Source organism: Geotrypetes seraphini, chromosome 4 (assembly GCF_902459505.1).
Source record: "Geotrypetes seraphini chromosome 4, aGeoSer1.1, whole genome shotgun sequence".
Classification (NCBI taxonomy): domain Eukaryota; kingdom Metazoa; phylum Chordata; class Amphibia; order Gymnophiona; family Dermophiidae; genus Geotrypetes; species Geotrypetes seraphini.
The window spans coordinates 40,472,238-40,493,876 of record NC_047087.1 but is presented as its reverse complement, the minus strand read 5'-3'; the positions used below and the strand labels follow the sequence as shown (position 1 = coordinate 40,493,876).

Below are 21,639 nucleotides of genomic sequence, written 5' to 3'. Positions count from 1 at the left end.
GTTCTGAGCTACTGGGAGGACGGGATAAAAATCTAAATAAATAAATAAAAAAAATAAAATCAATTCACCAATGTGAATCGGCGAATTGGGCAGCACTACTCTCCACCCCCAAATATGCCCCCCTTAGAGAAAATTATGAAAAATGTTAGCATGTTTACATGCACACAGATAGGGAAATTTACCACAGGATGGCAGTTCATGTCCTGTGGTAAGTCCTTTTAATATGTGGTAAGCATGACCAAGCGCTTACCACAATTTAGGAAAAAGACCCCTATGTAGTTTAAGGTGGTAAAGTGGGTTATAAATTTTTAAATAAAGATTACAAATAAAATCCTTAGGTCAATGGTTCCCCAAATGGGGTAATGCCATTATAGGATATGGTCACATAAAAAGAGCTGCTCCTCCTCTCTCTGCACCTCTGCTGTGATCTATGCTCAGTAATGGCAGTCAGGATGGAGCCTGAGTCAGTGAATGTTCAAACACATTGTTCCCTCCTTCTGTGTGGGATTCCTGTTAACACTGGAAATCCATGCAGAGTACTGGAAGAACACATGGATATAAAGGCCCTATGCTGAACGCTTTTACTGTTACCATTATCATTGCTGTTAATTCATGTTTGGATAGTTGAGAGTGGGGTTGGGAGGGGGGAGGAAAAAAATTGCACGAGGAAAGAATGAACAGTGGAGATCTACTAGTCTGTTGTTTTTATCTGGGATCATATGAATTTTCAAATGTTAAAATGGAGTTATATTGGGGGGAAAAGATGGGAAAAACTGCCTTATATTATAATGCTTACTATCTAAGAGCAGACAAGAAAAATGGACAAGAAACATAGCAGAAATGGATGTAATGTAACTAAATTTTTCCCACAGCCTTTAATGCTTTTATCTGGATGAAATTGATAAGTGTTCTCTCCAAAGAGAACCCTCACAAAGAGAACACCAGTTTTACACAAAAGTGACTCATGGTGCCCACAAATTTATGGTGCATGGTCACCACATTGAGACTGGTCCTAAATCACTATGTATCTTAGGGGGTCATTTTACCAGTCTGCGCTATGTATGCATGTACATAATGCAGATAAACATGGAGTATTGTAGGAAGCACTCAGACATTATGTAGAAACTTTGAAATGTATGTTTCAAGTTTATTTGGGTCTTGATACACTACTTTTGTAAGCAAAGGGGTTTCCAATTTATACAAAATATTAAAAGTTTTAAAAATATAAAATAAAGGGAACAAAATTCAGTTACGATACAGACATAACATGATACACATGGGCAAATGGGGAGGATACATTGCTTAAAATAAAAGAAAGGGAAGGCAAAAAACAAAAGGAGAAAAGGGGATTTTTAATGTAAGGCCTGATTTCTGAGGTTTTTGAATGAAAAAATTAAGTATAAATCTCAAAAGCATCTCCGAGAGGAGAAAGACTGACAGTGGCGGTGCCAGCAATTGCAGCGATGGCCTCCCCCCCTTTTCGCAGCGAGAGGGAAGGGCCTTGGCCGACCGCCCACTGCTGCCTGCCCTAGCTGCAAGCCAGTGGCCACACGCGACTATGGCTGAAACAGCTTTGGCTGCCCTACACAGCAAAGGAGTAACAAACTCCTCCCACCAGCGCCTCTCCGAAGAGAATGGCGGCCTCTGTAACTTATGAGTGAGCTTATGGGACTTAGGTATCCTGGTTCTTCAGGGGGGATGGGGGAGGGACTTGGGAGCCCATGTGTTGCCCCCCCCAAAAAATGGCACTGTACAGCCCCCCTCCTGCAGCTCAACTGAGGCCTCAAGCCGCAGGCCCACTTCTCTCTACCGAGGCCTCAAGCCGCAGGCCCACTTCTCTCTACCGAGGCCTAAGCCAAGCTCCTGCACTACCAGAAGGCAAAGGGCTGCAGCGCACAGGAACTGTGCCGACACCCGTGGTCAGGCTTTTCTTCTTATGGGAAAGGACTCTCCGACCACATCAGCTTCTTCTCTCCATTGGCTGGGAGGGTGGGGAAGGGACCTGGTGTAGCCCCCAAAGTTGGAACATTATGCGAACACCCCTAGGTTCTACTGAAGCCGCAGCAACAGGAGCGAAAACCAGGAACCAGAACGATGGCAGTCATTTTTCAGATCCAGGAAACTGGTGCTAGTAGCTGCAGCCAAGCCTGGCTCGAAATCCACTGCAGTATCTAGGAGCTGTGAGAAACCCATCCATCAACCTGCTGGAGATAGAGTATACTGGTTGGCCAGGAGGCTGTGCATCCAAGATATACCCAAGGATAAATCAAGTGTTCTCTATCTCCACCTGCTGATTGAAGGATGTAATCCCACTAGTCTCTAGATTCATCTGTTGTTGATGACAAAGAAAAAGAGTTTAAAAGCTTGAAACGGATATGAAAGGCAATAGTAGGAATAGGGTGAGAGGTTGTCCCAAAAAATGTGAACATATGGTATTGGTTTACATTTGAGAATTTATATGCTCATCTGCAATGTTATTATATAAGATGGTTGATTCTGTATAATACTTTGGGTGATCTTTTCAAACAAAAATTCAGCCCAGAAATAATTTTTAAATGTTAATAAAATGTGTGCATCTTTTGTTTATTCTAAATGGATCAAACCCCTCAAAACCCTAATAAAAATTGAAATCTAGTGTCATTAGCAAAAAAACAACAACAACAGAATATTGAAAAATGCCAGTGGAAAATATGCATAATTTGTTTAGGTGCCTTTTTACTATGTTGCATTAAGCTCTAATGTGTGCCTAACATAGCTTAAAATGGTGTACCACAGAACATGCTTGGGTGCCCTGTGGTACCTGCCAAATAAAGATAATTTTTTGAAGAGACATGCCAGGGGTGGAGAATAGATGTTAAGGTCACTTTTTTTACCACAGCTTAGTAAAAGTATTCATTAGTTTGTTGAGAGGCTTGGGGGGGTGTCCACGTGTCTGAGACATGAATATAACAGCTAAAGAGAAAACAGTCCAAAAGATCATCCACTGCCATTTTAAATGTTGTAAAATATTAACCAGAGCAATTCTACACTCTAATAAACCAAAACCTCCGTGTTGTTTCTTCACAGTGGTCTATAACAATATTAATCCCACAGATCCCTCCAATCCCCCCACTCCCTCCCAAAGAAAGCTCTATTATTATACGTTTAAAATCAAGCTACAAGCCCTATGTGACAGTCCTTCCAATATTGGGGACCAAATTTCTTCATGAAGTCTTCACTTTAGGTGTGCCTCTTTTAGCCTCCATATATTCCATTTTCAGTAAACACTTCATTTCTCCATAAAATAAAAGTAAGGGCTTAAGATTGCCACCAACTGGAGAGTACACTTTTTTTTGCCAACAGTGATTAGAGTTACAACCTCAGCACCCTGAGGTCGTTGGTTCAAATCCCATGCTGCTTCTTGTGACCATGGACAAGTCACTTAATCCCCTATTGCCCCAGGTACATTAGATAGAGTGTGAGCCCTTCAGGACAGATAAGGAAAAATGCTTAAGAACCTGAATGTAAACCACTTAGGCTATAAGTAGTATATAAATACTAAAATAATAAAATTGTACAGTATACCCACCCTTAAAAGGGATTCTTTTATGCAGTATATCCTGTAAATAATTTGTAATAAGAGCCCAAAAAACTTGAACCCTCTCACAGGACCAAAACATATGAATCAAAGTCACAGGCAAATATTGACACCTAGGACTTTAATCATAGTAAGCTATAAGAGAGACTAATGCTCATGAGAGGGAGATATACAGTCTAAATCAGAACTTATACTGTTGTTCCTGCTGAGAGTTCCCGTAGTCTCTCGAGACTACGACGGGAACTCCCCACAGCCATTTCCTATTGGCGATCTACATGGGGCAGGAGTGTAGGAAGATCGCTCCTGCCCTGAAAGCCCATTAGACCACCAGGTAAGGCCGGGATGCCGGGGGGGGTCCTTTTTTCTCCCTCCCCCAAAAATTGCGAATATGTGAAATTGCGATTGCCAAAACCACTAATGGGGAGGGGGAAGTGTACTCATACATAATGAAACCCTTACACAAACAGGTACAACACAACTAAGTCATATCAACAACACAATATCATATACATACAACACAGTAGTAACAAAAAAAGAACCTCGTTTGTAAAAACACCCAAAAGATAAAGTCTATAATTATATATAAGAGTTTCAGTATATAAGAATTCATTATAGCCGAGAAATCCCCACAAATTCTCATGGAACTTAGCCAACAAGCAGCATTTTTTTTTTTTTTTTTAATATTGATGCATCTGGTTTCATTGAGAGAAAAACTAAAGACCATGCAAGAGAATAGTCAATTGAAATCAATAAAAGATGAATTAGTACAGATGCTTGAATTAGTTTGCCCAGCAAAAGGTACTACTTTCAAATAAATAATTGTTTTTAAAGTGCAAATTATTTTATTTTCAGCATCTTTAGGGCCAAAAGCCGTGGAAACGAGTCCCGGTGCGGTAAATGAGACATAAGCCCCATAGTGTGCCCAAGAACGGTCCACGGAAATCTGTCCTTGCCTGCAGTCAGGGTCGGGCTATGTCTCAGACAAGGTTTAAAAAAAAAAAAAATAATAAATGCAACAGGTAGTAGAACTAATCTTAAAAAAAAACACACACACACACATTCCCCCCCCCCCCCCCCCGCTAATTGGATACAGTATATTAAATGCTTCTTGCAACTTTTAACTACTGTCCACACCACTTGTAAAAATGTAGAAGTTTAAGTAGAGTTCTAAGCCCGTAGAATAAAAGGAATCAAATATATAAAATCATAGTCTTATACAATACTCGCATTTGTACAACCAGCACCCTATTCATGGATTGATAAAAGCGAGGAGAAAACTATACAGTATCTGCAAAGCCGTTATCCACGGAGGAACACAGGTGACCTATAGCCTCTTCACCCCCTCCCTTAGCACAGCGCGGGCGCAGAAGACTCTGGCCATCTCCCGCCTCGCTTACCTTTCGGAAATAGCCATTGTCGGGCAGCCCGCCGTCTCCGGGCCCCGTGCGCAGGATGGTGTCCGTCATGTGTCCAGCGACTTCGGCGTCCTGCGGTAGCAGGTGCAGCGTATTCCGGAGTTTCGGAAGTCCCGCTTGGCGCCGAGCTGGTGTTGTCGGGCTTGTTTCTGTGCTGTGTTCCGGCTCAGCCGGTGCGCGGCGTCACGATTCGTGAATGAGGAAAAGTCGGGCGCTTGGGCTCGGGTCACCGTCACCTCCACCTCCTCCTCCTACTCCTCCACCCAGCTGTTGACGTCAAACTCCGGCCTCCAGAACAGCGCGCGCGCGCCCTCCATCGTCTCTAGCCAGCACGCGCACTGTTTGTTGCCATCGCCGGCCTTAGCAACGCGGCGCGGGACCGCGACGGCGCCTCCAGGTGCGCGAGAGTTCTCCGAGCCTGACGGGGACGTAGTGTGCGGACCAGCGGTCGCTGACGTCCCACAGAGGTGGCACCGGCTCGGATTAACGTGGTAGCTGGGATTAGCTACTGTACTGCCAACTCTTTTTGTCACGCCCCCTGTTTTTGTGTGTAATTGGGATGATGTAATCTGGCCTTTAGTTTTACAGTGTTTCCATGTACTTCTACCCTCTCCCATCTGACAAACAGGATTTGTTCCTCCATGTGACTCCCCTGGTAAAGATTTTTGAGTGCATGTCTCCCGCCTTTCATCTTCTTCTTCCCTATATATTCTTTTTGTGTGCGTGCTGTTTTTCCTCACACCCTTTCTTTTTGTAGTCCTTTGGGAATTAAGCCACAGGCCATACTAATCTCTTTAATGAGCAGGAAATGATCTGATAATTGTACAAAACAGCCCTGTTTAGAGATTGTTTCCCTCCCCCCACCCTTTTTATTGTTTGTTTAGTTTGACTTTAGTTTCCTTTGGATTTGCACATGCCCAGTGTCTTTAGCAATTAAGGCTGAGTCTCCCTTTAGTTATGTTTGGATAAGGAGTGTCAGCAGCTGAAATGGCAAGCTTTGCCAAACTAGAGCACCTAGGCAGAAAGTTGCTTCACAGAAGTCCAGATGGCTACCTGTATGTTAGTGGCACACTAAAAAGGGGTTTAGCAGAGAAGTTAATTTGTGCAGTAGAGGTTGGCTCACCCATGTGGTACACCAAGTTGTTATTCCACTGAAATGCAGTGGAATAAAACAGGATTTTCAGGCTAGCACAAAGTGAGAAATTTATTTCCAAGCTTGAGAGGGCATAGAAAAATTAGTTGAAAAATTTAGGTCCCCTTTTATTAGGCTTTTTTATCACCAGTGGTATTAGCTATGACGCTTATAGGAATTCTATGAGCATCAGAGATTTTACCACCGCGGCCGTCTATAATAAAAGCCTAAAGCAGATTCATAAAGGGGAGGGGATGTTAAACATCAATTTTTCCAGTTTCTCTGTTTTTGTCTGTAATCTAATCCCTCCTGCCCATAATAGTTTAGCAACCCCCTCCCCAACATTAGGAAAAAAATTGGTAATTTTGGGCTCCTTTTACGAAGGTGCGCTAGGACCTTAACACGCACAATAGCACACGTTAAATTCCCAAGCACGCTAGCCACTAACGCCTCCTTTTCAGCAGGCAGTAGATTTTCAGCTACTGCGCACTATAGTGTGCGGTAATTTTGTGCGTGCACTAAAAACCCTAGCGCACCTTCGTAAAATGAGCCCTTAGTATAAACCCTTCCCTTCCCTGCCTGATCCCTCCCCCTTACCTTCCCCACCCACCCCAGAAAGTCAAAAGGCAGGAGTGATGCCTGTTCTGTCCCCAGCAGCTTCATACTAGTTTATGACATGGCTCTAAGATATGTTTAGAGAGTGGGTATAGTGGTTAGAGCTACACGACCAGGAGAACAACTGCATCATGATCTGTCAGAATCTTCTTTGAGCAGGCAAATGAAGACAAACATATCTTGATAAAGTGTTAACTGGTGATGAGACATGGATATATGGTTATGATGTGGAAACCAAAGCTCAGTCTTCTCAACAGAGAACCAAAACATTGCCAAGACTGAAAAAAACTCAGCAAGTTCGGTCAAAGGTCAAAGTGATGTTAACTGATTTTTTTGACAGTCAAGGCATTGTTCATTATGAATTTCTACCACTAGGACAAACTGTCAACCAAAATTACTATCTGAAAGTGTTGAAACGACTCGAGTGAATCAGGAAGAAGTGGCCTGAACTCAACACACTTGCTCACACCACCATCAAAATTTACAAATTTTGTGCAAAAAAACATGATGACAGTTCTTCACCAGCCACCTTTCTCTCATGATTTGGTCGCTGCTGACTTCTTTTTGTTTCCTAAACTTAAATCCACATTGAAAGGAAAGTGATTCAACACCACTGAAGACATCAAGCAAAATTTGATGCATCAACTTTTGGTAATTCCTGAAGATGTGTTTAAGTACTGTTTCCAGAAGTGGAAATGACGTTGGGGAAAGTGTATACATAGGGAAGGGGAGTACTTTCAAGGGGATCCAATGGAATAAGTTGAAAAATTGTTTAATATATTTTTATAAAATTAGTCCTTGAATTTTTGAACAGACTTCTTCATAGAACCTTAATGCTGCAGTCATTTCCAGCCATGGTGTGTGAGCAATGCATTGTGTGTAATGTAGTCTCGTGCATGCTGCAGCCACTCCTGCTTACCTTATAAGCTTTGTTTATAGTGTCTTTCTCCTGTGAGACCTCCCCTTTCCTCTCATTTAAGCTTCAATTCTTTGTCTCACTGCCATATTTCCTTGTCACCTCTGCAACCTTTGCCCTGATTGGTCAGAAAAGGTATGACCTCTCTCTGCTACCTGTGGCCAAGCTATGTCCCTATTGGTCTCTTCTCTTCACCCCCCTTAATCTTATGGGTACTCCCTGAGGATCCTATGTCTCAGGGTCAGTCACGCTTCTCCTTCAATCTGAAACATATGTGGCTCTATCCCCTGAATAAAAGACCAGTCTTTTTACCTTAAGCCACATGTGTCAAACACAAGGCCTGGGGGCCGAATCCTGCCCACCTGGCCATTTTATGTGGCCCGCATCGACTGCCGCATCTAAGTGCCTGACTGTGCAGCCCCAATCCCAGTGGCATTCCAAGCGCCTGAACACACTGCCCTACTCCCAGCAGGCCTCCAAGCTCCTCACCACACTGCCTCAGTACCCATTTGCAGACAGAAGGACCCAGACCCAGTGTAAAAGCTAGGTTGGAGCAGGGCCCTCCAAACAAGTGCCTGACCGTGCCACTGGTGTCTAAGGGTGAGGAAGGATCTATATTTCTACTACTTAGTAAAAAAAATTCAGCCTGCGACTTAGCCTGTGTTTTAAATTTTGGCCTCTTATGTGACTGCTTTAAGCTATTGGATCACATGCATGAATAGTTCAGCATTTCATCTCTGGAACTTGGAATACTTTACTGTCCAACAATTCTCTCACCTCTTCCATAAAGCTTCTGTTCAAATCTTCATCTTGAGCTGCAATATACAGAAAAACTACTGACTATGACTATGTCTACTATATTTATTCAATAAAGTATATTTCAGAAAATTATAAGGACTTCCCGTGTTTGTTGGTTTGCTAAGGTTTAACTTTCTGGAGCGTATAGCATATGTCTGCTTATTGAGTCCTGGACTGGGACAGCACACTGTATGAGTCCAGAATAATGCCCACTTGCTCCTGCTTTCAGTACTACTACCATCATTCAAAATAGTAGTGTCTGACCATTAGTGATGTGTTCTGACACACTACTAGGGATCCATCTATTAAATAAAGTAATAAGCATTTGTGTATCAAGGGCGGGGTACAAGTCAAGGAGGAGGGAGACCACTAGACTACCAGGAAAGAGGGCATTTTAGGAATGAACTGCAGATTACTGCCATGGTATGCATTGTTAACTTTTCCAGACAGTATACACTTTTCAATGCAGCAATAATTTGCATGCTCATTGATTATTGAATCACAATGGTAAACCTTTGTAAGAAGCTTGTAATAGAAGCTGTACACTCAGCAGCTCTAATGCAAGCTTTGTGCATTGGTCCCCTAGGATTAGCACACAGCTTCTAACAAAAGCCCAAACGTCCAATTTTTGTACACCAGTTCGGTAAACAAATTACAGTATACTTAAATAGGACCTACACAAAATATGTGTTAACTAGGATGGTCGAGGGAAATGTGAAACGGCGTCAATTTAAGTTATATTAGCACAAGATCGGAGCAGTTATTGGACGAGTCACGGCTCCACCTCCGTAAAAGATAAGTAACAGGCAGACATTTTAGAGTATAAAATTTATTTCAATATGCAGTGGTATGAGACGGTGATTAGCTGTGATGGTCTCATTAACAACCTGCTCCATGTTGATCAGTAGAGGTTAGTTGTTGGGTCTGAGCTTTTCACACACACATATTTATTTATTTATAGATATTTATTTGGACAAAAAGTGTGTTAACTAGAGTGGGCAAATACTGGACCTGCTTTTTATACATTAATTCTGAACCAGTTCAGTTGTCTGTTATCTTTGCTTGACATTTTGGAATAAAGAGATTGGAAGGGCAAGTATGCTGGACACAAGGTTCTGCTGATATTTATACAAGGATAAATCTAAAAGCAAAGGCAAAATACATTTAACGTCTTTAATAGAAGTAACTGTGAGCAATTGAGCATATCACTTTTCAACATAGTCCCCATGCAAGATGACGCATTTGTTGTATCATTGAATTAGCTTCTGCATTCCTGAAAAGAAGTTTTTCAGCTGTTCCTGAAGCCAGGTGAGCACCGCTTCCTTTACTTCATCATGCTTTGTTTTATGCTCGCTGGGTCACAGTGATACACCTGTGTCTTGTTGCCAGTGACAATTCTCTCCTGAATACTCAGATCTTCATTCTATCTCAGGAACTGGATCACAACCTCTATATGCTGTTGCTTGTGCAGATCAGTAAGCTGTTTGGGAAACCATCGTGTGCTGACTTTCCTGTATCCCAGGTCATCATGCATTATGGCACATGAAGATCCATAGCTGATATCCAAATCTGTTCTCTGTCGGTCTTCTCTAATCAAGGCATCTGCCCTATCTATGTGCTTTTGTGTGCGCGATGTTGATGGGTGACCAGAATGACCATCAGTTATACCTGTTCTCAATGGCATAGTAAAAGGGGTGTAGTCCACCCCGGATGCAGTCTTGCTTGGGGCGCTGGCATCACTTGTCTCCAACCCCCTTCCCACTCCTCCCCCTGACCTGCATGTGCCCCTTCCCTTCCTCCTTCCCTTTTTAACTTTGGTGCAAGCAACCACCAACTTGCTGCCTGTATTGGGTTGGCATTCTTTCTGATGTCACTTCCGGGACCTGCACCTAGGAAGTGATGTCAGAGCGCTTAAGCCAACACAGGCAGCAAGTTGGTGGCTGCTTGCACCGAAATTAAAACGGTACAGGGAAGGGGCACACGTGAGCAGAAGGGAAGCAGGCAGGAGAGGGATGCCACCGCCCTGGGTGCCGTTCACACTTGCTACACTACTGCCTGTTCTTCCCACTTTAAACCTTTTTACCCACTCATAAATATTTTGTTGATTCATAGTGCTATGTCCATACTGAGTCAATATCTGATGGTGAATTTTCACAAGTTTCATGCCCTCTGCCCAAAGAAAACGCACTACTGCACACTGTTCTTCGATGGTGCAATCTTGCAGTGGAGCATGGCTGCCACATGACTAAAGACCAAGCACTCTGTGCATGGACAAACTATCCAACAGGCAATGTACAAATACATATTTGCGATTCGTTATCTTTGTTCCACTTATCACGTAATTTAACAATTGTCTTTAATTTTTGATTCACCCTCTTACTTAGAATAGCATTCCAGCTGTTCCATGTGCACAGATGTATACTGAGAATTTTTTTTCTGCACAGCTGTATTTGCCCTTAGTATAGAAATGTCACCTCTCCCATTCACTAATTTTTTTTCTTTACTCATGCTCTTCATGGAGGCTGTGGAAAATGTTGGTGGGACCTACATACTTACAGAAAGAACAGGCATTAAATCCTCACAGATGCTATTGCAGAAAAGTAAGTTAACCTTTCTGTGTCTCCTCAGATTCAGCATTACCCTCAGCCTTTTTCTGCACATTTCTCCTTTGCTGTATGGAATAGCTAATTAGCCTTATTATCATGGTTCTACACCTGTGTGCTAGTGTCTAAGGCAGTGTATTGCAAACTTTTTAAGCTGCTAGCACACTAATCTCGGGACTGCGGCTGGAGGGCACCCAGAAATGTGCGGACATCAACACAAAGATGTCACGTTAATGCATGATGTCATCATGTTGACATTCACGCCTCCTATTACCGCCAGCAGGGGGGGGTGCTGAAGAAGGAGAGGTGATGAAAAGGAACAGAGGAGCCAGTGAGGAGGAGAGGTGCGGGCTAAATGAATACAGGACATGCCTCTCACCACGAGAGTCAAGTCCTGTAAGCAGTCAGCTGGTGCCTCTCTTCCTTGCCGGTATCTCGGGGCACACCTGGAATCCTCCGAGGCGCACAGTTTGCAATTCACTGGTCCAAGGCAAGGCTTGGCGCATGGTTAGCGTATACACACAAATTCTTTCTGCATTGTGCACTTACAAAATTATATATTAAAATTGTGCTGTGTGGAAAGCCTGAATAGTTGCTGCATTAAGCCTGCTTTTATATAGCCCAGTGTTTTTGTCCTACCCATCTGATCTGTGTGTCCCAATTACAATGCCTCCTCTGCTGGCTGTTTAGATTTTTCATTTGTATTGTGCTGTCATTTTATCATATGATAACAGAAATATGATAAAATTAATTTTGAAGAGGTGGGCCCTGAGGCAAGAGGGAGTAGGCATCTCTCCTGCTAATACTACAGAAAAGGTACATTGGAGGGTCTGGGGGTGGGGGGTGGGGGTTTGGTTGTTTAGTTCAGGTCCCAGCCCACACAGTTGAGGGGGTAAGGTTGTTGAGTTGGGGTTCGGGTCTGGCCACTGGATCACCAGGGATAATTTGTTTCAGTGGGGGTGGGGGGTGGAATCAGATTGGGTTGAGTCAAGATAGGGGTCTGCTGGGTTACCAAGGATATTTTTTTGGCTAGGGGGGATTGGATCAGGATGGAGTCTACCAGGCCACCAGGGATATTTTATTTTTGGGTTGGGGGGTGTGCTTCCTGATTTTCCTGTCAATGCCTGACCCAATCAATACTCAGGCACTGCCGGAAAGTAAAAGCAGGGGGTCTTACCAACAGCTCTGAGCTATTGGTTGTTTAAAAGAAGTTTTGTGCGCCCATAAGAACATAAGAAGTTGCCTCCGCTGAGGCAGACCAGAGGTCCATCTCGCCCAGCGGTCCGCTCTCGCAACGGCCCATCAGGCCCACTGCCTGAACAGTGGTCTCTGACTAATTTTACAAATAGAAACATAGAAACATAGAAATAGACGGCAGATAAGGGCCACGGCCCATCAAGTCTGCCCACTCCAATGACCCTCCCTATCTATCTTTGCGGATAGATCCCACATGTCTGTCCCATCTGGCCTTAAAATCTGGCACGCTGCTGGCCTCAATAACCTGAAGTGGAAGACTATTCCTCCAACCTTACCTCTACCCTTATCTGTACCCCTCAATCCCTTTGTCCTCCAGGTACCTGTCCAGACCCTCCTTGAAGCCCTGTAGCGTGCTTCTGCCTATCACATCCTCCGGTAGCGCGTTCCATGTATCCACCACCCTCTGGGTGAAAAAGAACTTCCTAGCATTTGTTCTAAACCTTTCCCCTCTCAATTTCTCTGAGTGCCCCCTTGTACTTGTGGTTCCCCATAATTTGAAAAACCTGTCCCTGTCCACTTTTTCTATGCCCTTCATGATCTTGAAGGTTTCTATCATGTCTCCTCTGAGTCGTCGCTTTTCCAGCGAGAAAAGCCCCAGCTTTTTCAGTCTGTCAGTGTATGAGAGGTCCCCCATACCCTTTATTAGCTTAGTTGCTCTTCTCTGGACTCTCTCAAGTACCGCCATGTCCTTCTTGAGGTACGGCGACCAGTACTGGACACAGTACTCCAGGTGTGGGCGCACCAATGCACGATACAGTGGCAGGATGACTTCCTTCATCCTGGCCGTGATACCTTTCTTAATGATACCCAACATTTTGTTCGCTTTCCTTGAGGCTGTGGCGCACTGCGCCAACGCCTTCAATGTTGTGTCTACCATCACTCCCAGGTCTCTTTCAAGGTTGCTCACCCCTAGCGGTGATCCCCCCATCTTGTAAGTGAACATCGGGTTCTTTTTCCCAACATGCATGACCTTGCATTTCCCTATGTTGAAGCTCATCTGCCACTTTTTGGCCCACTCTTCCAGCGTTGTCAGATCTTTTTGGAGGTCTTCGCAGTCCTCCATGGTTTTGACCCTGCTGTATAGTTTAGTGTCATCCGCAAATTTAATAACCTCACATTTTGTTCCCGCCTCCAGGTCTGCTAATGAGCTCATTTTAATATTAACAAGCTCATTAGCATGGGACTTTCAGTCACTGCTTCTGTGTACGGTAAAGCAGTGGCCAAAAGCCTCTGTGCATTGGTCACAGAATAATGTTTCATTTAGACTGGATAAAACCAGCCTAAATTAAATTGCCAGTGCGGTGGGCTTTGTACATCTGCCCATCAGTCTTACCTTTACTTATATATTTCTCTTTCGATTCCATTCTCTTCTCTTGATCCTTCGGTATTTTTAACCTTCTCAATTTCTCCTTCCATCTGTTTCTGAAAGGTAGGTTTTCATGCTGTTTCCTGACATATGTTTATTTTTTCTGTCTTCCTCTTGCATCATATTTCTTCTCTTGCATCATATTTCTTCTCTCTCATCTTTGTCTCATTTAGTTAATTCTGCCTTATTTCTTTATCTCCATTTCTCTCACGCCCTCACAGCATTGCCCTTTCTCCCTTTTTTCTACATGTGCTTTCCTCCGGGATTTCCCCTTTGATCTTCACTTCTCTTCTCCTTCTCTTTTTCAATCTACCTATATAAATTACCTTTCTCTCTTCCCTATTCTAGCAGCAATCCACAGCGCTCTGTCTCCCTTCACCTAAGCTAGTTCCCCCCCCCCATCTTTTTCTTACTGTACCAGTTTCAATCAATGCCTCTCTCCCCAGTGTGCAGGCAGTGCTTGAACCTGTGCCGTCCTTCTCAGGATGTTGGGGTGCTTTGGCCTTGGACCTTCCTCCAGTCTCCTGCTGATACTGTAACACACACACCTGCCTTTATATGCTTCTACTGTACCTGTCTCATATAATCATGCCTCTCTTTTTTGGGAGTTGAAGGAAAACCACTATGACCTGGATATGGCCCTGATTATTGCATAAGCTATTTGGATTTGGTAACTTTTTAAAGGTACAAATAAAGTAACAGTTTGTTCTGAATATTCAAAGGAGTTCAGACTGAAGCACAGTAATATTTTCCTGTTTGAACTGTCTGATTAATAATAAATACAGCCTATGAAATGGCACTGTATTATGTGAGATAACACAGCAGAACAGGATGAAACTTATACAGAGATAATGTTTCTCCTCTTCTATGCCTATGGGGGAAAAATCTGTATTGAATAAGGCCATATGTCTTGAATGATAAAAATACATCACTGGTTGAAAGGGATGGACAGTGTGGAATGGAATAGCAAAATGTAAAAGAACAGGATAGGGCAATGATGAAATCTCTTTGCTCAGAAATCCTATATTGTGTTACTTCCTGTTAGGAAGTATTAACAACAAATGTAGCTCAAACTTTATTCTCTTCTTCCTTTGTAATCAAATTGCCCATTGTCATGTCAGTCTTATCTTGATTGCCTGAACACTTCCTTTATCTTTTAACCTCTCAATTATGATAGCATTGTTCCTTTGTTGGCATTAATGCACCCTTAGAAACTTACAACCAGGGACCCCTTAGAAACCAAAGAATTTTCTTCTCTGTAAACAAGATACATGTAAAAACAAGTACTGTACTGTAGAAGGTATGACAGTCTAGAGATAGCCTTAGTTCCCTTTGGATGAAGTATTACCACAAACGTAAAAACTGAAATATTTGGCAAGATGTACCGTATTCAAAACTTTGGATGGATAAGCTATTTCAAAATATATTTTGTAATACATTGTTGTGATCTGAAACATCAAATAATTTCTAAAATACATGGAAAAAATATATGATTATCTCTGAAAAAAAAGTCTCCAGAAAAAAAAGTTAGGTAATTCTGTTAGAGCAAACAATTTGTAATACAACAGTCTAAACCACATTCTTTTGTGTAAAAGATATTTTTTAAAATAATTCAGAAGTTCAAATAAGTAGCCTTTTCAGACTGTGACATGAAATGAAATCAACCACGTTCAACATTTTGGATCTGCTGCTCCAGTCACTTTTACCCAGAGATGGTCACATATCACTACGTTGTTTTACAAAACAGTAAGTTACATCAGAAGGAGGAACTTGTCTGAAGGAAGACCCCTGGAGTAAATCTGTGAAGCTTTTTCTTCCATTGCTGAAGCTCCTAAAAAATACTGAAGAGTGTGGGGCAGGAGAGGAGGTGGGGAGGGAGGCATAGAGGGGCTGACCTGTGAGTAGAGTCACAGGATTTTTTTTCTTTCTTTTTCTTTTGTAGCTATGGGGGGAGAGTTTGCTGGAGCTGTTGGACTCACAAGGAGGGGGGATGCTGAACCTATGAAGGGGAGATTGTTTGGGCTGCTGGACCCCAAAAGGGGGCTTTCTTGAGCTACTGGACTATTGGGGGGTGCTGGCTGGTTGGGAGAGGTGCTGTATCTGGTCTGGGGACTGGGGGGGGAAGGGAGAGAAGTGTTGGACCCATTTGGGGGTGAGAGAGGGGCTGGTGCTGGAGGGAAGGGAGAGGTGCCAGACCTGCATCTGGAAGTTGGAGGGAAGGGATAGAGATGATAGACCCATGAGAAAGGGGCTGGAGGTAAGGTACAGAGGTGCTGGACCTGCAGGAAACAGGAAAGAGAAGGGAAAGAAAGATGTTAAACTAAGGGGATGAAGGAAGAGCGAGTGAAATATTTATCATAGTAGAAGGAGGGAGGAAAGAGAGGGCAAGAGACACTACTACTACTACTTATCACTTATATAGCGTTGAAAGGCATACACAGCGCTGTACATTTTAACATTTTGATTGAAAGTTCAAATAAAGACCTTATGCAGTTCGGGCTTGACCCGAGGTTTGGTCTGGTATTTACCGTACTACTCTGAGCACTATTTGAGGATGATTTCAGTTTATATGAGATCATGAATTAGGCCAGGTTCATTTTGTGCTTGGTCAATTAAAGAGGATGTAACAAAGTGTAAAAATAATTAAAACCCACCTGGAGGGCTCTTGAGGCCCATTGTTATTTTTGGGGACTAGTGGCTCGACAGTCCCTACTCAGAAGAGCTTACAATCTAACTTGGACAGACAGACATGATATATAGAGTTGGGGATGCAAATAGAACTCAAAGTGAAAGGAGTTAGGAGTTGAAAGCACTTTCAAACAGGAGGGCTTTTAACTAGGCCTTGAACACTGCCAGAGACGGAGCCCACCGTAGGGATTCTGGCAGCTTGTTCCAAGCATATGGCACAGCAAGGCAGAAGGTACGGAATCTGGAGTTGGTAGTTGAAAAGGGCACAGATAGGAGGGACTTACCAGCTGAGTGGAGCTCCCGGGAAAGGGGGGGTGTCATAGGGGGAGATAAGTGAAGATAGATAGTGAGCGGCAGTACTCACCCTGTGCGTTAGCCCAGGAGAATTTCTTGCCTCCGACTCAAAAATTTTGATTATTTTATATTACAACATTGTTCTCCCCATGACTCTCTCTATGTAATACATCGGCCAACCCAGCCCCTTGAGGAAGGAGTGGTTCTCTGAAACAAGGAGTGCTTCTCTGAAACATGGACCGTGTTGGGTCCATACTCAATGTATATGAGAGCCATTTTTATGGATTACAATTTCGTGTAGACTTTCAATAAAGATTCCTGCACCTTGTACATTCCGCTCTGAAGTTTTTTCATTGTTTTTGGGCAACTGAGTGAGTTCATTTGTAGGTCAGTGAGAGAAGTGTGAATTGTAGTCTGAAATGGATGGGTAGTCAATTACGCAACTTTAGGAGAGGGGTTACATGAGTATAGCAGCTCTCCCAGAATATAAGTCATGCAGCCATATTCTGGACGGATTGGAGGGGAGCATATAGGAGGAAATGGATCTATTTCTTTGGTGTTTAATATATGCAAGGTGTGGCTCTTAGGATTTTGGTTTCATTTACTATATGTTTATCATTTCTGGCATTGGCATTAAGTGCTGTGCATGTGGACCAAGGTATTCTGAAAGCATGATTTTTCTGTGTAGCATTCTGTAATAATTTGGCTTGTTCAGTTTTCTCAATAGTGGAGGAGATATTTGTGAGAGGGGTAGACAAAGGTTTTGTTGATCCTTGTTCTATATTATTTGTGATTTATAAAATGACAGTTGTGCAGAATATTGCTTCTTTTTATCTAATATAATAAAACGGTAAGCCGCGCATGCGCAGTTCCTAGGCGTGGGTCCGTTTTCCGTGAGCAGCAGCTAGGAAGTGGCTTGCGCGGCTTACGGTCTGGCCTCGTGGCCAGAGTGCGTATGCGGAGGACAGATCGTGAAAGCACAGCCGGCGACTCCCCCCCTCGCTCACTGCCAAAACCACCACCTCCTCATTCTCGCCGGCTCACCCGCTTTTAAATGCTGTCTTCACCTGGCTTTGCTGTCTTCTGTCCACTGCGGCCCGCCCTCTCTGACTACTTCCTGTTTCCGCTAGGGTTGGCCGAAGTGGATAGAAGACGCCAAAGCCAGGGGCTATAGCCGCCGATCTCCGTTCCTCCGGGGGGGTCTGGGAGGAGAGGGATCGCGGCCACTCAGCGCCCCCACCGAGGAGCCCAGCAACTTTCCGCTGCCCGGGACCCGACTCATTTGCCGCCCCCCCTCTTCCCTTACCGCGGGCCCGACTGGCGATTTAAGCAGCGTGTCAGCACTCTTCACACGCTGCTTCGGGCCCTTCTACTGCCCTGATTTGCTCCGGACGTGCCAGAGTAAATCAGGGCAGTAGAAGGACCCGAAGCAGCGTGTGAAGAGTGCTGACACGCTGCTTAAATCGCCAGTCGGGCTCGCAGTAAGGGAAGGGAAGGGAGGGGGCAACAAAGGACTCGGGCCCGCGTTTGTAGTCGCGACTGTGGGAAGGGAAAGAGGGTAGAGGAAACGCTAATGCAGGCACAGGGAACTGGTGTGGGGGGAGGGAATGCAGCTTTGCACAGACAGACAGAGGGAGGAAGAGACACAGAAAGACAAGAAGAAAGACACAGGGACAGGTGCACAGGGAACTGGTGTGGGGGGAGGAAATGCTGCTTTGGACAGACAGACAGAGGGAGGAAGGGACACAGACAAGAAGAAAGACACAGGGGCAGGTGCGGGACAGCGGAAGTCGCGTCAGGAGGGGTGCGGGATGCCGCAGAGGGAACTTTTCCAATGGGTGCAACTGGGCGGTTGTCGGGAGCCTCTGATCAGGGGCAGAGCAAGGAGGGAGGGGAGAAAAAGGAAGGGACGCCTACTGCTGGACAGGGGGAGAAGGAAAGAGGTGCTGATGGACAGGGGGGGTGAAGAAAAAGGAACGGAGGCCTAATGTTGGACAGGGGGAGAAGGAAGGTGCTGCTGGACAGGGGGGAGGTAAAACAAAGGGAGAAGGACTGCTGCTGCATAAGGAGAACTGTGAAGGGGTGGTGGTCGACACAGGGGAGGTAAAAGGAAGGGAGAATGGACAGGGGGAGCAGGCAAGGGGTGGTGATGGACAGCCAAAGAAAAAGAAAGACAAAGAAAGAAAGCGGCTAAGGAGAGAGAGAGAAAGAAATAAAGAGAGACACACACACATGTATTCTAGCACCCATTAATGTAACGGGCTATAAGACTAGTACTTTAATAATATGATTTCAATATGTAATCATAACTGTAATCATAACGGTTCGAGGTTTGTGCGGATGGGATCAGACAGAGTTCATGGGAACAGGGACAGAGTTTGCAGGGACAGAGTTTACAAGGTTGGAGCGGGGATGGGGACGAAGCTAGTAGGGAGAGGGTGGGGTCATGGACAGAGCTTGTGGGGACAAAGAACAATCCATTTCCTCATATACTCTGCAAAGCAAAAATCACATTCTCTAAACAGGACCTTCAAGGTCACTAAGGTCCTCCCAAGGACCCTTAACACACCCTCTCCAAATGACATCACATAATGTGATACTCACCAGCGAGCTTTCTCCAGAGTAGCCCCCACACTTTGGAATGCTTTGCTTAACATAAGACTATCTCTACTTTAGGATGCAGATGAAAGCTTGGCTCTTTACCCAGGCCTTTAAAGGAAGAAGTAACTAACTTGCTAGTAGCACACACAAGGAATGACACTTGGCTGCACATACTATAGCAGGACATGATTATCCACACCTACCCTAGATGAGATAATTTTCAAGTATCAGTTTGACTTCATGTGCAACTTTCTTCAAATTAGACCCTTATTTTCTAACCTCTATCTACATATTCCTTCTTTGCTCACACCAGGGGTGGGGAATGAGAGCTGCAATCCAGTCGGGTTTTCAGGATTTCCCCAACGAATATGCATTTGCATTGTATGCAAATAGATCTCATGCATATTAGTTGGGGAAAGCCTGAAAATCCGACTGGATTGCCGCCCTTGTTCCCCACCCTTGGCTTATACCCTATGCTCTCTTTTCAAATGCTTTATCATGCACTGTGCTGACATTGTAATGTAACATACTATGCCATCCTTTGTATTGTAATCTGAATTTTTTTTTTCTGCTGTAATTGCCTGTTGTCTATGTTTGACTTATTCTTGCTGTACACTGCCTTGAGTGAACTCCTTCAAAAAAGTGGTAATAATAAATGTCCTAATAAATAAATAAATGCCACTTGCAACTTTGAAAGATACAAAAAATCAGATGTCCCCTCAAGTCTACCTCCACACAATGTATGGGGGGGGGAGGAGGAGAGTCTGAAAAGTCCCTGTTTGTTATGGAAAAGAGGTTATAAAAGACAATATTTCCCCTGCACAGTCTTGTCCTTGTAGCGTCCCCTAGCTTCAGCGTAGCCTTGTCTAATCGGTTCATAGACAACCCTGCGAAAGACAAAGGTGCGCACCAACAACTGAGCGCAAGACGGAGGCGCGCACTGAAGAAAATTACAGTTTTTAGGGGCTCCGACGGGGGTTTTTGTTGGGGAGCCCCCCCAGTTTACTTAATAGAAATCACGCCGGCGTTGTGGGGGGTTTGGGGGTTGTAACCCTCCACATTTTACTGTAAACTTAACTTTTTCCCTAAAAACAGGGAAAAAGTGAAGTTTTCAGTAAAATGTGGGGAGTTACAACCCCCCAAACCCCCCACAACGCCCCCACAACGCGGCGCGATCTCTATTAAGTAAAGTGGGGGGGTTCCCCCCCACGCCCCCGTTGGAACCCTGAAAACAGTAATTTTCTGCGGTGCACACCTCCGCGCTGCACTCAATTGTCTGCGCGCGCCTTTGTCCCGGCGCGCTTTTGACCTGACACCGTCTAATCACACAGAAAAAGAATATATGTCACAGTGGCCTGTTAGTTTAAGTTGGAATCCCCTAACACAAGACTCACGTCCACCAAACTGCTACTAAGGTTTTAAGAACTTCTGGGTGCATATAGTTTCCAGTAAGACACCAGCAAGAAATGAGACCAGCACTCCAAATCGCAGTTACAATTTAACAATGTTTATTGCACAAAGAAAAACTACTCATTAATTCACTTCAGAAAGAAATTCAAGTCCAAGGGCTTTTCATAACATTAAAGTGCATTTGTAAAAGTTAATTAAAACATTCTCCATTTAAAGTGTGAATTAGATATTCTAATTAAAATAATTTCATTAAAATCTTTATAGGAACTTTCTATTGCATAAAATGCTTAAACAATTTATCTTTGTTTCTTATAGGGCTCCTTTTACTAAGCCGCGTTAGGGCTTTAACACGCAGAATAGTATGCACTACATTGCCACGCGTGCTAGACCATAATGCCAGCATTGAGCTGGCGTTAGTTCTAGAAGCATAGCACACTGTGTAGCGCGCGGTAATTTCCCTTGTGTGCTAAAAACGCTAGCGCACCTTAGTAAAAGGAGCCCATAGTCTCACTTGGAAATTTTACAAAACTCAGGAACCTTCAGGTGAGTACCTTTTACCATTTACTTTTCCCATCTTTTAAATTGCTTGTTTCCATATACTTTGTCACTATAAAAATGTTTTTGTCTTTTCACTCACAGGTAATCAATAAGGAGTTCCTGTTTACAAGTAAGTATCTAATTTTTCCTTCTTTTCACCCTTGTGTCCTCTCTACTCGTTTTCTAGTGTGTGTATCCTTGAAGCTCTGCTAAATATTAATGTGTGCTTCTTTTCTTTGCAGGAACCTTCAGGTAAATGAATCACTAACCAAAATTAATGTCAACTGTGTGCACACAGAAAAAAAAAAGAAGAAAGAAACCTCTCCTTTGTTTTCAGGCTTTCTTGCGGAGACTAGCATATGATGAAGATGAACACCTTTAGAAACTGGAGCCAGGCTGCTGAAACAGGAACTGTAGTCTTCAATTCTGT

General features: G+C 43.8%; 1 protein-coding gene and 1 long non-coding RNA gene across 3 annotated transcripts in view; one reads left to right on the top strand and one right to left on the bottom strand.

Annotated features, from left to right (window-relative positions):
- Window positions 1-5,690, bottom strand: part of RHPN2 (rhophilin Rho GTPase binding protein 2) — a 119,471-nt gene extending 113,781 nt beyond the window's left edge. The window contains exon 1 of one of the 2 annotated variants that reach the window (XM_033943394.1): window positions 4,975-5,690. In XM_033943394.1, coding sequence (XP_033799285.1) covers window positions 4,975-5,043 — 69 coding nt within the window. In that variant the 5' untranslated portion in view covers window positions 5,044-5,690. The remainder of the gene's footprint in view (window positions 1-4,974) is intronic. The other variant, XM_033943393.1, reaches the window with a different exon arrangement.
- A 5,348-nt stretch (window positions 5,691-11,038) lies between these two features.
- Window positions 11,039-21,558, top strand: LOC117359925. Its single transcript, XR_004539326.1, has 3 exons — window positions 11,039-11,053; window positions 21,312-21,339; window positions 21,452-21,558. It is a non-coding gene; the product is annotated as an uncharacterized LOC117359925 (long non-coding RNA).
- The last annotated feature ends 81 nt before the right edge of the window (window positions 21,559-21,639 follow it).